Source organism: Odontomachus brunneus, unplaced genomic scaffold (genome assembly GCF_010583005.1).
Source record: "Odontomachus brunneus isolate Ranch 3 - 2012 unplaced genomic scaffold, Obru_v1 Obru_scaffold_245, whole genome shotgun sequence".
Taxonomy (NCBI): Eukaryota; Metazoa; Arthropoda; class Insecta; order Hymenoptera; family Formicidae; genus Odontomachus; species Odontomachus brunneus.
The window spans coordinates 260171-277600 of record NW_022639695.1 but is presented as its reverse complement, the minus strand read 5'-3'; the positions used below and the strand labels follow the sequence as shown (position 1 = coordinate 277600).

At 29.7% G+C, this 17430-nt stretch overlaps 1 protein-coding gene across 4 annotated transcripts in view; it reads right to left on the bottom strand.

Annotated features, from left to right (window-relative positions):
• Positions 1-2382: 2382 nt before the first annotated feature.
• The window catches only part of LOC116852663 (low-density lipoprotein receptor-like), a 229263-nt gene continuing 214215 nt past the window's right edge, over positions 2383-17430 (bottom strand). For all 4 annotated transcript variants that reach the window (XM_032833230.1, XM_032833225.1, XM_032833226.1 and 1 more), the window contains 2 exons: positions 11475-11737; positions 2383-11242 (listed from right to left, as the gene is read on the bottom strand). In XM_032833230.1, the coding sequence (XP_032689121.1) occupies positions 11198-11242; positions 11475-11737 (308 nt within the window). In that variant the 3' untranslated portion in view covers positions 2383-11197. The remainder of the gene's footprint in view (positions 11243-11474; positions 11738-17430) is intronic.

The following is a 17430-nucleotide window of genomic DNA, read 5'->3' as shown; positions in this document are numbered from 1 at the left end:
GATGGTGTTTAGGGAGTAGGAGACGAGGCTTGAATCCAGCCAATCAGCGTATTTTAATTGATCAGCTGGTCAATTAAAAATTCAAGACACAGCTCCATTCCGGAAGCTATATCTAGACATTGTATCAATGGCCGTGAAAGCCTCAAATCTAGTATTACTTGTTATGTTAATTTTACGACTAAGGTAAAAGTACCGAATGACTGATCCAAATAGCGCCATCTTAATTTGTTTTGTACGCGTAATAAAACACAGCTGCTTAAAAGTGTCAAAAAATTCCCAGAAAGCAATCATGAAAATATATCAAATGGTTCCGTCAAAGTAAGTATATGAAAATATGACGTTATTTTCCGTGAAAGACAGTTTCAAAAGCTCATAACGAGAATCGGTCACTTTTGACTATCTACGACTGAGCTTGTTCTTAAGTATCTACTACGATAATATAACCTATAGAATGATAAAACGAGATATTTTTGGATTCTAATACAAAATGTTTTAGTTTTATACGATTAATATGAATTAAATTGAATTAAAAGATAATAAAATAGTAAAATATCAACAATTATATGATTTTTGTATAATATAATAAAGGTGGCGGATTTATGTGCACGCGTAAAAAACATCATGTACCCAAAACCGCCATAGATATATAATAACATTTTAAAACAAATTAGTAGGAGTTAAGATGCTTATTATTTTGAATTATTAAATATATATTTGAATAGATAACAGGTGTAAAAGTTTCATTTCCTTTACTGTAATTATCTATTGAAAACAGATCAGGTAAGGTGGCGTCATTTAGGACATATTAGTGACATAAATCGGGACATCCAACAATTTCAGTGGGCGTAATTCGGAACATTTACAGTTCATACTTAATTCTTATGTACATATTAATTATTTTGTTTATGTTCAATTTTTATATGTTTTTTTTGCTAATTTACAATATTAATATTAGATAAAATTCATAATTTTATATAGTATCACTCTATTTTTCTAATAATCTCTTAAAAATTAGTCTTTGTTTAGAGTGGCGTAATTCGGTACGTTTACCTTATTTATTGACTGTCAAGAGAAAAAGTTTTCGAAGCATTTTACAAATATGCTTAAATAATCATAAAAATATCTTTTTATCTGGAAATGACACGCAAGAATTTTGGACATATGTTTTTTCGTTTTTGACATCATCAATCAAGAATTTCGTGGCAAATACCCAAAAGTCTTGACAAGTTCTATTTGCGCACAACCGATCAGATACCTAAATCCAGACCTTATCAATATGTACATATATATAGGCTATCTCTCTAAAAGAAGCACTATGTAACAGGTCGTTTCTGGCCCATTGCATAAGAATGTACTCGCGTGGTACTTTTATAAAAAATTATCTTATTTGTACACACGTTACATTCATTTAAGTAATAACATAGACGAACTTATTAGTATGACATGCATATATAATTTTTGTATCAATATGAAAAATGAGGCGATATATACGGTCGCAAAGAAAAAGATCATCAATAATTTTTTAGATAATTTTGCAATCTCATCCGTTTTGCATATGGGAACATTTTTCTATTGAACGGATGAGTTTAAAAATTCATCTAAATATTACGGACAATCTTTTTGTCCATAACTGTATGCCCTTAGCACTGTGCATTGTACCATACTTAAGCGCACGAACTTTAGTTAATGACAATAAGTCAATCTTAAGCACTTGTTTGAAAACTACTGTATAATTTCGACATTTTTTTTATTAGTATATTTTATTTTAAAATTTTCCCAATGATTTTAAAGAATCTGCGAATTTATTATGTAACTTATTAATTTTGTTAATAATATCATATTAAATAAGCGTTTAGTTTGCGTTATGTTACGTTATTATTAGCAAGTCATATTTTGTAAACGCAATTCGTAATGTACTTGCTTTTGTTACATAAAGTAACGCTACTGCTAAATAACATTACACATTATAACGCAAGACTGTCTTTATTGTATCGGAAATATTTTATTGTGCAATAGTTTTAATTTAATGCAATTAATTTAATGAAATTAATTTAATGCAAGTAATATAATGCAAAATTTAATCATTGCCTGTAATAATTTATTTAAATTCTCAATTTTGGCCGATAAATTGTGGAGAAATTAATTTCACAAGGGTATATTGAAAAATTACTGTAAAAAATAACTTGCTGCAATAATAATAGAAAACTTAAAAGCCATAAAAGAAAACATTATGAAAAAAATTTAAATGTAATGAGAATTTTGCACGAGATAAAACAAATCCTTTTAATATAATAAAGATAAACAATTTATAAAAAAAACTTTCAAATATAGTTCAAGATTTATGTAACATTTTTCAATCCGTTAGTGATTTGTCATTACTGATGCTATCGAATAAAGTTTTATTACTGGAGTTATAATACAAAAAGTGATGGAATAGTTATATGCCGTGTTACAATTCGGACTACGTTCAAGCTACGTTGTGCTTCTATATTAAGTTAAACTAAAGAAAAAAAATTCTTTACCAATTTCCTAATAATTTTGTAAATTTTAATTATTAACTAAAGAAAATTGACGAATGGTCCCTTGCGAAAATATATTTATGTTTTCTAATTAACAACTAAAAATCTATTAAAAGTTATTAGGTAGAGGTAAAATAGAGAACTATTTTGTTTAGTTTTGTTCAGACCTAATGCACAAGTACACGATGCTAGACGTTGTCACTATAACTCATCTATCATATCTCATGTGATCATTCACAAATCTTCTTTATATCTTGATAATTATTAAACGGTATAGGACTTTTATGTTCATCTCAATATGTATTATGTCTCTACGAGCTTCGGAAATTGTTCTGAGACACCCTGTATATAGAGGGTATCCTAGATTCTTCTCCGCAATTTTTGAAGAGAACATAGAACGGATTAAAATGAACATAAAAGTCCTATACTTGCACGGTCCAATAATGTAACGCGCGGATACCGGCGCATGACGAGGGAAAGAACAACGCGTCACTGTTTATGCTTACATCGCGGCGCTTCTACGTCTCGTTGCACCGTCACCAAGGCTCGTGTCGATGGCCGCTGCACATTCGCAATTACATTTATATAAGATCGCACAAGATAAAAGACTTAAAATTGAAATAAAGAGTTTCTGTAATAAAAAAGATCGAAAAAGAGAAAGCGATAGAAACAGATAGAATTTACAGAGAATCTAATCATTTTTATCGTAATGTATCACTGCTAGGGTATTCAATTTGGGATATGATAGAATTCCTGTAGAGACTTAACGTGTCCATCTTTTGCTGGAGTCTATCATGAATAAATCACTGGAAATTTGTCGTAATCAATGGTGAATTAACGATAGGAGAAAATTCTCAAAATTCTCTATCGTATAAGTACAAAAGAAAGTCTATCGTTGTCAATCGCATAGCAACGATATTTCACATTAAAATTGATCCTTAAATATTACGATAGAAGGCGCATTGTAATCTATCGTGAAGTCGTTATGCAACATAATTCTCTAATAAGATACTTAATTTACGAATTTTTACGATTATGAAAGGAGAACAAAGAATTAATCGCCTATCATTTATAATAGGCTTCAATTAAAAACTGAAAAAGCAAACGAAAAAGAGCGATAAAAAGATAGTATACGTGTGCTTTAAACGTGTGTTTAAGTTATTCATGACTTAATATACTTGTACTTTTTAAAGTAGCGAATTGTATATAAACATGCCATCATAAAAGTATAATAAGTACTTGCAAACTGAAATATAATCATTGTCCTTTGGATTTCGTCTTAAAGCTTTCTTCATGTCCAATGTTTGAAAATACTTCCAACAAGTTGGAATAGATAGCATAGTATGTCTATATCGATTAAAATATCAGCAAATACTAAAAATTTCGTAAATACTGTTCAAATGTATTATCATATTTCGCCCTTCTCATTTATCTTCTCCATTCAGCGCGTGTTTTTCCTTAATCTTTTACAATTAATATCTCTATTATTATTGCAAATATTGCAAAATATATATTTGCAAATATTGCAATATATTTGCAAAACATAGGACTTTTATGTTCATCTCAATCCGTACTACGTTCTACAAAAATTGCAGAGAAGAGTCTGGGACACATTTTTTGACCCATGATTATAGGAAACTTTTTGTTCAGAATTAACTTTCCTATAAAATCTCAAAGTCTGGCCAAAAAAGTCAAATCCACCCTGTATATGTTCTACGACCAGAATTGAAAATCAATTAGTTCATGTTATACAGGGTATTTTAGACCACCCGTCTACTTTTTCATTTTGAAAAAAAGTAATACTAGGAAGTTGGGAACGTATGTTTACGTATGTTTACCATAAAAGCTTATTTGAAGTTTCTGATAGTGGTATTTTTATTTTTAGAAAACCTCGAGAAATATTAGAAATCGAAAGAAACTTAACAATTTTTAATAGCAACATAGGATAGTATGGATATCGTTGAATAAAGCTTTTAAAAAGAAATAACTTTTGTTTGAAAAAAATTGAATATCCTACGGAAATGAAAAGATAATTACAGATATTCAAAATGTTTGCCACTTTGATGAAGATATCTTTCCATCCTTTGTCTCACGTTATCGTTTCAGGATTTCTGTAAAATTTTGAGAATAACAAGCTTCCTGAATATGCTGTTCGAACCAAATATAATAAACACACAACATAATAAGTCAGACTCATAATACGGATTACAAACCATATACGGACGACTAATCTCGAAGAGCTTATGGCACACAAGTCTATTGCGTAGTTTATCGACTAATATTCCTTTAGTGAAAATCATGTCTTTTTCAAATAAAGAAGCATTTGAAATGTTAAACGGCAGTTGTTTCTTTTTAAAGGCTTTATTCAACGATATCCATACTATGTTGCTATTTAAAATTTTTAAGTTGCCTTCGGTTTCTGGTATTTTCGGAGGTTTCCCAAAAGTGAAAATACCATCATTAGAAACTTCAGATAGGTTTTTATGGTAAACATCTTATCACTCCTTAAAAAAAAAGAAGTAGGCGGGTCTGAAATACCCTGTACATATATTACATTTTCAGATAACGAAACCTGCGTTATTCCATAACAAACTACTTTAAAAAATTATACATTGTATGCTACTTTCACGCTTTACATTATGAATCGCTTGTTTTTCAGATATTTTTCTTCGGAAGCCTGATGCAAAGAACAGAAAAAAAATTTGAAACAAATTATTTTAAGAAATGATAAAAAAAGTATGCTATTGACGAATCAAGATGAAACTTTCATTATTATAATTGGCAACCCCATTTCAACTAAATTAAACGCTGCAATGTCATGGTAACAGGTCGTTAATAGGAGATTAATAACATTACACCAAATATTGTACTACATTTTTAACGTATACAGATTTTTATAAACTGTTGATTTGTCATGTTAAAAAGATTAAGTATTCCGTAACATTATTTAAGTGCATTCACGTTCATTTTGTTACTTCATGCTTTATTTTACGGTTTTCTACGGTTTTCTACGGTTTTCATTATTGTCATAGTAAAAGTCATTTTTTCAGAAATTTTTTAAATATAATCTTGTGATATAAATTTATCTTCACTATATGTCAATAAAAAATAAGAAATTTAAATAAAGTGCATTACTAATAATTAGAATTTAATTTTAAATTAATTAAAATAACTATACGTATTGAAAAAATGCTTCTATGATATAATAAAGATTATTATGTTGCGTTAAAATATTTAATGTAGTTCAATAACCAGCATTAGTGTTATTTTATGCAACGAATATAAACATATTACGAATTACGTTAAACAGATTATAAAAATATTTACTAGTAATAAACAGCATAATGCAAACTTGACGTCTGTTTATCATTACGTTTGCTGACCACAACATTGTCAACGTAATGTATAAAAATGTATTTATGGAATATATAATCATAAACCACATGTTATAGAGGGTTAAATCCCAAAAATCGTGCGAATTATCACGCCGAACACCTTGTATATGCGTATTCTATAACACAACCGTTACAGTTATAATGCATACATTATAAAGTTACATAATAGGTTTACTGTCGGTCTTAAAAGATTTTCTATGAAAGTGACACATCCTGTGCATATGTGTGTATATGTATATGTACATATGATACAATGTACACAATAAATACACAAAGAATGAGTGAGGGAGGGGTAACTAGATAAATTTATTACACGCTTTGAAAAAAAATTCCCTTAAGAAATTCCCTTAAGAAAGGAGAGGAGAGAGAAGGAATATCCCGACGTTATTGTAATATATTTGAGTTCAGGTTAATGCAAGTAAAAATTCTTATTACATAGTTTAACGGATTATTTACGTAAAAAAAATATGATTATATATAGATATGAAGATTTTTTACCCATATTGATTTTTAGAAAAAAAAATTATTATTGAAATATATTACGATAGTCAGGAACACTCTATATTTATGTATATACATATACACACACATACGCGTGCATACATGTATAGATACGTATGTATGTCGCATAAAGATACGTTTGACACAATTTTGGCGGATAGATTGGCTAGGGCAAATTATGCCTTTATGATTTGCATAATTAATTACACAATATCACACACACACACGCACTTTTTATTTTTTGATTAAAATTACCACCAAGCCTCTATATATCTAAATTTTGGACTTCGCTTTTCTTGCACTTACAATTGTACCATGCTCCTGTTAACAGATAACCGATCATTAGTATAAGAAGATTTATAGAAATTTTTCAGTATGATATGAAAAGACTCTCATTGACAAAATAAATGTTGTAAAGTTATAAACATAATTATAATCTCTTCTTACACAACAATATGAAACTATATTGTTAATTTTATTGGTTTTATCATCTTTTCTTTTTGTTTTTATATTTCATATACGATTTTGTATCATGTATGTTATTCTTATGAAAAATAAAAATAAATTCAGATATATTTTTACATTTTAGTGTACAAAAATTATTTGGTCCCATAGACATAAGACCAGATAAAATGATTTATACAAAAATTATTGTAACATTAATATTGTAATCAAATTTTGTGACATTTTGACAAAACTATAAAAATATTATATACAAGTGAAATTATATAATCAGCTATCTGTCAACATACACAGCACTGGTTAACCTAATACTTATTTCTTAATCATCTTATGTAACATTTTTGTATGTGTCTCTCACATTTAATTATTCTTAGTATAATAATTTTATATTATATACGATAAATATACATATATGGAACATTCCAAGATATGCATCAGTAACAGTACTCTGTTTGACATAATTATATGCAACTCGTTTTTAACAGAAATTTAATTTAAATTAATGTTTTAGTTAAAATAAATAATTAGAAATAACACAAAGAAACAACACAACTGACAGAAATGATAATAGAAATAATATAATTATTCATGAAAAACCCTAAAAATTAATGAAAAAGATAACGAAATCGTAATAATCTGTCATTTGATTGACAACAATAATAAGTTACATTTTTTAGGCTCTTAGCTTACCACGGTATTGGATTGTGACATCAAAAGTTAGAAATAACACGCTAAAAATTTATGCGCCCAAATAAAAAGATATTTGTATAAAAAAAAACATTTTAGATCGTTTGAGCATATTTGTAATATATTCCGAAAACTATTCTTAATAGTCAATAAATAACTATAAAATGAACGTAACAAAAGAAACATAGGTTAAAGAGAAAGATAACATATCATGTTAATTTTATGGCTATTTATTGATCAAGGGAAAAGTTTTCGTAGCATTTTACAAGTGCTTAAGCGATCAGAAATGTTCTTTCATACAAATATCTTTTTATTTGAAAATGGCAAGTAAGAAATTTGAACATATGTTTTCTCGCTGCTGACGAAATATTCAAGAGCTTTAATAGGTAACAATTTATTTTTAAAATGCAATTTTATGAAAACTGATACTGATACATGTCTTTGCTAGACCTTTCCATTCATCTACACAGAAGTTGTCTCAGCATCAATAACCATCTCTTTTTATTTTCTAAATTAAAGTAGATTGTAACAAATAAAATTTTAATGTAATAACTCAAAGTGCATTCTATTTTTATTATAGTGATTATTATTGACACATAGAGAAATAAGGGAGAAGGGAAAAAGGAAGAAAGAATGTGAAATTATGCGTACATTTTTTCGGTAGAAGTATGTCGCTAAGCGTAATTTACAAAAGCGTATTTACAAAATGTTAATCCTCTTAAAAATCAATAATTTTGACATATTTTCAATGTTATGGTCCTAAGTAACAATCAAAAAGTTTCAGCCGTTGCTTATTGTTTATTAAATAATTATTAGGAAAAGAAATTTGAAGAATATGACAATGTAAAAGCTGGAAGATATAATTTGCTGATGCATAATTTTTATATACATCAATATATTACATCCTCACTTAAAATCTCCAGTACATAATAATACAATAGTACATAATTATACAACATTACGAAACAAGAAGAACATCTAAATTTTTTGCCATATTACAAATATATCTTTTTCGTGATATAGTATAAAAAAATATTGAACATGTATAATGTTCATAGTAAATCATATTAATAAGATAAAAATATGTAAATAATATTATAACTAATATGTAATAAATATTAGTTTCCAATACTCATTTATATATCCTTTTTTGTTAATAATATTTTAATATAAATAATGAGAGACGGCTAAAACTTTTTCAATGTTATTCAGATCTATAATCTTGATAACATATTTCAAAGTCATTGACTTTTTAGGGAATTAACCTTTGTAAATATTTATCGCGCTAAGAAATGGATCATATTTACTGTAAATTTTAAAACTGTGTGCAGAGAGTAATTGTTGTTAACCATAATGATATCTGACAGACACACTGAAGGATCATAGAAGGAGGAGGGCATACTAGGTGGCGGCGGGACGCCGTGCGTTCGAGATCTGCGTATCTTTTTCGTTCCAGAAAGAGAAAAATATCGAGAGCGCGATCTTGCTAGGCCGGGACTCGAACCCGGGTCTTTCGCTTGCCGGGCGACTGCTCTAAACTACTGAGCTACCTGACGCTCCACGCTCACGACACTCTCCTCTTCCTAGATAACGCTCAGAGATATCGTTCAACATTTTACACTGCAAAGTCTTGTTATATAAATTTACGATTTAGTTTTGCTAGTCTTATCTTATTTGTTTTTAAAATCGTAAGAATAGGTTTATAATAGAAATCAAAGCATGCTACTAATTACAGTCTTATTTACTATATCTTCTGTGGTTAAGAAAATAAAAGCGGATAGCCGTTTATGCTGAGACACCTTGTGGATGTATACAGGGTGTCCCGTATAAAAAATATATAAATAGAACAGAGAAAAGTGAAAAATATGGTCGAAATCATTTTTCGAACAACCACATAAAATTTCGAGTTATTAAATAAAATAAATAGGATAATCAGAGCGCGCGACGCGACAGGCGAGACATACGGTTCGCCGCGGCCAGCGAAAAAATGGATTGCTCACGAGCCTATCTCATAGGCCCAGAGGTGATGACTACGTCTTAGATCTCACACTGCATGATAGATCCGCAAGCAATCGTCCATTTTCTTCGCCGGCAGCGGCGAGCCGTATGTCCCGCCTGCCGCGTCGCGCGCTCTGAATAGCCCATCTATAATATTTAATAACTCAAAATTTTACGTGGTTGTTCGAAAAATAACCTTTACAATATTTTTTCGCTCTTATCTGTTCTATTTATATTTTTCTTCTTAGTCTTATGCAGGATACTCTGTATAATAAGTAAATCTCTTAAGCCCGATATAATAATTCTATACAAATACACCGATTTCTTAATAGATTGAAATTCCTGACAACAGCTTTTTTTAATGGATACTGTTACACTTAATGTCATTGAGCTTATGTTGTTATAATAATGATAGTTTTCATTTTGTTACAATGCAGTTACAAACGATAACTTAATGTCTGTAAATAGAGCAATTCTCTTTGTGATATGAACTGTCTGTCGAAGTATAGGCAGCTTATAAGTTGAAATATGATCTTGTTATGTATATTTATAACATTGAATGCATTATAGACATAAAAGGAGAAATTTCTCTCTCTTTCTCTCTCTCCTCTACATGCATATTTTTTTTATTTACAATTTTAAAATTTTTCCTTGAATAATTAATGTGTCGTATCACACACACACACACACATACACACACACACGCGCGCGCGCGCGCGCGCACGCACGCAGGCACGCACGCACACACACACACACACACACACACACACATATATATAATCGTAAATCTAAACGTTACAAAAAAATTGTAATATATAATAAAACTCTGATTATACAAAATTTATATTATATCGACAAAAAATTTTGTTTTCTTTATACTATGAGAAATGATAAATTACAATAAGACTCAGAACAGAAAATATTGATCATAGCCTCTTTTTATTTCACCTTAATGATAATTCATTTCATAATTAAATAATTTTATTTGACAATTTTGAGATTTTGTATTATTTACACATAATTTATAAAAAAAATTAATCTCAAGAAATCTACTACAAATCCTTAGAGATAATACATATTTAAACAAGTTAAATTTCTTATGTATATATATAGTGCATGTACATGTATACATATAGTGCATGTACATGTATACATATAGCGCATGTGCATTACATGCATACGTCGCATATTTTTTTGTAAGCACAATCGCACTAGAGCCTTGCGAAAAGTGCTATATTAAAAATTACATTTTGCTTAACTAAAAAGCAAAAAATTAAATAGAAATCTTAACTTCTTATCAAACTACTTGGACGCATGTAGTTTAAGATCGTTTATTTGGCAACAGTTTCTTTAAACATTTCTCCCTTTATGTCCCAAAGCAAATCTAAACGTTGCGCACGCATAATATACATATATTTGAATGACAAAGTGCTAAAATTTGTAAAGAAATAGATACAAAAAATTAACATAATCACAGTTGTTTGGCAGGCTTGCGGGCGAGCGCGACGCAGGCATGATGCGTTTGGACAGGCTCTTTCGACGCAAATACCTCGTTTTTTTACATGGTTTTATCACTTGGTCGATAATAGTACTTCCTAATAGCCTGTTAAGCCTTCGGCATTGACATATTGAGTCTTAAACATAGTCGTTTGTTCCAGGACTCGTCAATGGTTCCTGGGCCTGTGTGTAAAAAAATAAGTACAACCACATTGAATAATTTATTTATATTTCTTTATAATTGTAATTTCTATAAAAAAAAAACAAAGAGAAGATAGATAAAATTAAATTTTATAATGTTTATAAGAAATAAATATAAAGAGATTTAAATAAATATGGAGAGACAGAAGATTTCATGAAAATTGCTACAATTAAGAAAAATTAAAAATATCAAGTTAAAGTCTAACAATTTTACCTCTTCTCCAACTGTTGCTGTGGGAAGCGGGAATCTGTTCTTTTCAAGACTAAACTGATCCTCCGTAGTCTTTCTATAGACGGGATTGTCAAAGTTCATACTAGTGACATTACGATGAAGATAATGCCTGTAGCAAAGTACAGCTACAAGTGCAAGTAATAATAATCCTAAGGACACTACGCCTATCACAATACCGGCGACTAAACCAGGATCTGCTGCTTCAGCTGCTAAACTTCCCTTCCCATCTGCTGAAGATAGTGGATCTAAAAATAATAACAATTTATTGTAAAAATTTTTTAAATCAATATAAATCGTGAGTATTTCGATATAAAGATTCCAATAAAATTTTCGGATATTTCCAATGTCCACTCTTTATTATGTAGTAAATTATTAAGATTAATTATTAAGATTAATTATTAAAATATCAAATTCAATTTAATTCTCAAACAATATAAAATCACGATATTGCTTAAAAACGATAAGGATTAAAAATGTAAGTGCAATAAGAATACTAATATAAAAAACATGCAAAAGCTAAGAGAGAATTCTTATCTCTTATTGTTTTTTTTTATATTATATTAATTCTTATATTATTATATTAATTCTTATATTATTATTTAATGTTAAAGAAACATGCAGGATATATAGCATACTTATTTTATGCATAAGATGACACGAATAAAAGTATGTTTATAGGAATATATTTAGATATGTTTCATGAATTTCGAGGAATTTTTAATGTTATATAGCAGATAAAAATAAATGACATATTTTTTATATATATTTTTTCAAACGTTTATGAGTTGAAAGAATCCCCTTGAAAGTAATTTAGTAACGTTAAATGTTAGCAAATATTTTCGAATTTGTCACAATATATTACATAAAGATTTTACGATATACAGGGTAATTATAAACTTACAAACTTTATAGAAAACATAAAAAACATTGAGATAAATACAATGGACGGGATAATATTGCAATCTACGTAAAGTTTCGAGAGAAATTGCTAAATATGTGAGCGAATAAACGCGCGGTGTGCGGGCGTTGCGAGCTTGCTACTTCGCGCGGCCGGGCCGGAGCGGCAGGCGACAAAGGTGGATTGGCGCGTGATCGCCTCTTAGAGACTCTTCAAGAGAGACTGGACAAAGCGCCTACAAAATGGCGACCGTCAATACGTGAGCTCGTAAGAAGTGCATGGTCTGTACTTTTTCGCTGCACTAGTGCAATAAGTAGAGTGAGACGAATATATTTTTTCTCACTCTAACTTATATTGGCGCTGCCATTTAGTAGGCAAAAGTCACGTGCACCAATCACACGGAGCTCCGTTATGTCCAGTCTCTACTCAAGGTTCTTTAGTCACCTCTAAGCCTGTCGCCTATCGCTCCAGCCCAGCCGCACGGAGTAGAAGGCCCGTGACGCCCGCCCACCACGCGTTTATTCGCTCATATATTTAGCAATTTTTCTCGAAACTTTACATACTAGATTGCAATATTAACCCAGCCATTGTATTTATCTCGATGTTTTTTATCTTTTTTATAAGTTTTGCAAGTATATTTAGTTTTACAAAAATTAAAATATTAGAGATATTTCATCCTTTCATATAGAGGAAAACAAGACAAAATAAAGTTAAACGCAAAGGTGACCATATTTCCTACATTAATTAAAAAAATAAGAATTAGAAACTATGCAATTCAACTGCAACCGTTTGTTTGCCTTACAGTATCGGATACACCCACATACTCCCCCCCCCCATACACACACACATACGCACGCACGCACACAAAATATACTATCACAGTATCCGAATATCGCATATAATGGAATATACAAGATGTAAATAAGAATATACATGTAAATATATTATTAAGAAATTTTTGTTAATTCTGACTACACATTCTGGGTTCTCAGAAACACCAGTAAAATTTTGAAATTCTATTATTGGTAGAATTAGTAAGTAAAAGAGTTATGACTGCCTTAGAAGAAATGTTTGGGGTCTTTTCAATAGCTTGCAGAGGCAGGAACATTCAATTGCCGTTAGATTGTATAATTATGTCAAATTAGTCTCGCAGAGAGACTCTAGTGTGTTATCCGTGAAACTTTTCTGCAATAAATCTTGTTTATTTTATTTCGAATTGATAGTGTAAGTTTATACTTAAAACAATATCCAGCTATATTTTTATTATTTTTCCTTAAATATATTGCTCATAAACACTAATAAGTTATATTATAATAGAGAAATTTTTTTCTTTGTGCAAACGCACAAAATAAAAAAGCAAATTGTGCCCATGAAATAACCTAGATAGCATAATAAGTTCCTAAAATATTCCCGAAGTATTCTTCTTCCTTGAACATAATTTCTTTAACGGTAATTCTTTAAGAATGCAGTTCTTTAGCTACACTACTGAACTGGTGCAATAAGAGTGAGACAAGTAAAATTTATCTATATAAGTTAGAGCTATTTAGCTCTAACTTATTGTTTTACAAATGGCATCCAATCATAAGAAGTTATTCCTTTCAGTGGATTCCCTCTCAATTAGGGGATACGAATCAGGACTACTTTCTCTACTCGCGTTCAAGTTCGATCTCCTTATTTCTTACTTCACGGTTGCGCCATTTTTTAAAAAAATTTATCCGTTAAGCTAATTAAACCGTTTCTAATGCTACGATTTCAATCGGTGATATTGCAATAATCTGTTCAAGCACTTATTAAAAGCGTTAAATTTAGAAAATATGGCTCATAAAGCTCAAAATTATGGCAAATTGAAAAAAGAATACTATGCGGATTTTGTCTACATGAAAAAATAAAAAAAAACTCTGTGTATCCATAACACAAAATTCCTTAATGTGAGTTTCACTGATCATGATTGCGTACAAAATATAGAGAAAATTGATAAACGTATATGTAAACGTATATGTATGTTGTTTTTTTCTTAAATTTTATATTACTTATATTATTGTATAAATAAACATGCATTATAAGTCATTAAGTTTGTATTTATTAACATAAATCCTAATTTTTTATACCAATCTGTTTCAATCGCCAGGAAACAGAAACTTGAAAATTCATCATTTTTATTGATAACAATCTTACAACTTAGTTGATAATAATCAAAATTTTAAACGCTAAATGTTTCTGATAGATTGAAATATACCTTTTTAAAATCAAAGATTATTTTATTTATTTCTATTGACAAAAAAGTCATAAATTTTTTAAGGAACCTCGGTAAAATGACGCTTTTCTTCAATTATAAAGTAATTAATATTTATTTTAACTCATGTTTTTCGGTCTCATTATAATTTTAGACCATATTTTAGTTAATTTACACTCAATTAAAAAAATTAATCACAATATGCTAATTTCCTCAAGCATTATAGTATAATGAAAAAACTGGCGGGAATTCCATAGTGTGGTAACTATGTATACGAAAAGTGTATACTGGTTAAAAAAATTTATATACTATAGTCATACAGTTCCGATGTCGACACATGATAGTAATATTAAATAAAATATTTTTTCTAAATTCATTTCAAAAAGTTCACCTTATTTTCTTTTTAATAGATAAATACTTGTTTTCATAGATACATTCAGCTTATTAGTTTGCATACAAAATTATTAAAGTAAGATTATCAAAAAATTAGTATTCCTTGATATATTTTTCATTTTATACTGATATACTTTACTTGACATATATAGGGTGTCCCAGACTCTTCTCCGCATATTTTGTGGACATGTAGAACGGGTTAAGGTGAACATAAAAGTCCTATACCGTTTTGCGATATTCGCAATAATAACCAAGAAATTAATTGTAAAAGATTAAGAAGAAACGCACGTTAAATGATTGAGGGAGGAGCGACTCAATAATATATCAGGCAGATGTCAACGTGCGGCTTATATTGCTATGATTCTACGTCTTGTCGCACCACACCGAGGCGAGATGTAAGAGTGTAGCGATGTAAGTATAAATAATGGTGCGTTGTTTTTCCAATTACCGCGCGCCGACATCCATGCATTATATTATTAGGCCGCGAGCGCTCCTCCCTCAACTATTCAGCGTGCGTTTCTCCTTAATCTTTTACAATTAATTTCTCGGTTATTATTGCGAATATCGCAAAACGGTATAGGACTTTTATGTTCACCTCAACCTATTCTACATTCCTACAAAATATGCGGAGAAGAGTCTGAAACACCCTGTATAAGATATGTGAAATATTTTATAAATTATTCAATCTTCGATGATCTTATATTGATATTTTTATATATAGTATAAGAAAAATCTCGATAACTTTTACATTTGTATCAATATTTTTTTTAAATGGAGTGGAATATTTTTTATGGTTTTTTGTTTTCATCATATCAATCAATTTCACTTGTCACTCTAAATATCAAGATAAAGTTGTTTATAAATATAAAATGAGAAATATCATAAAATGTATCCATTTTTCGACGATCTTATTTCAATATTTGTCTAATTAAATTAGAAAATATAATAAATTTACGTAAAAAAAAGAAAAACTAAATGATTTTATTATAAAAATTAAGTTGATCTTGAAATAATCTTGTCTCCTGGATGTTCGCCATGTTGATTTGTGATATTAAAGGCGAGAAAAGACACACTGAAAATTCTTGCGTGAAATTTTCAAATAAAAAGGTGTTTAAATGAAAAAATATTTCAGATCACTCGAGTATATTTGTAAAATGCTCTGAAAATAATCCTTTCCCTTGATAGTTAATAACCCAGCAAGCAATCTGCGCGCAGACTGACGTCAGACTGGCGACAGGATCTGTCGAATTCGAGCAAGATCTGTCGACAGATCCATAGACATCTGCGTCTCCAATCTGCCGGCAGACTGTTGACAGAGTCTGTTCTGCGAACAGACTCTGACAACAGACTGGCGGCAGATTGCGCGCAGAGTCTGCCGACAGACTCTAACGGCAGATTGCGTGCAGATTGTGTGCAGATCCTGTCGTTTCGTAGGTTCTTCAATTAGATTTTTGTTAGAAAATTTTCTCATACCTTTTCATAATTACTCATAGAATAAGCGTTTTTTTCATAAATACTCATAAATAGTTGTAAAATAAATAAAAAAAGTTTTTCTATATTATTTTTTCATAATTTTTAAGATTTTCTGAGATTCGAACTTGAACCGAAGACATCTTTTGGATAATCGTTCGTCGCCTTAGGCACTACGCCAATTCCTCACTTGATAAAAAATGTTTTATATTGCCCACTCAAATTTTAAGGAAGAAAAATCTTAGAGTTGTTCGCCTTTTAAACCGCAAAATACAGACGAAACCGTTTAGCGTATAAATAATGTAACAGAGACCGACATGATAATTCGAAATTAATTTTCTACCAAGGACTATATAGAAAGTTACTGCAATAAAACAGCAGATAATGACATTTTTTTTATCATGTTAATAAAATACTGTACTTTTACATGTGCGAATTAATTTGGCGATTGTTCTAAGTATTAGATTGTATTAAGTTTTATCAAAATCGTAGCATGATTTATTTTCAAATAAACCATCACAAAAATTCTGTAAAAGTTATTTATATAGCGAGACTAATATTTTATTCGGTGCTGCTGCCTTCAGTACTTATTGCATGACAGTTAAATCGTTCAGATTTGATGACATAATAACATTAAAAAAAAAATAATATGAGAAATTGTATGAAAAATTATGAGAACAATTTTTACCAGGGATGGTATATGTACGCCTTTAAATAGCCATTTAATTGTACTATTCTATACTTATACTTGTTATTTCTCTATTATTGTTGCTTTTTTATCAGAAATGTGTAATACAATTTTAAAAAGTAAAAATAATTTTTTATTGTTATATGTGTACAATTATTGCACAATATAATTATCTTGACTTCTCTTGAAGTTTTACATTGTGTGTGTGTGTGTGTGTGTGTGTGCGCGCGCGTGCGCCTGCGTGCGTGTGTGTGTG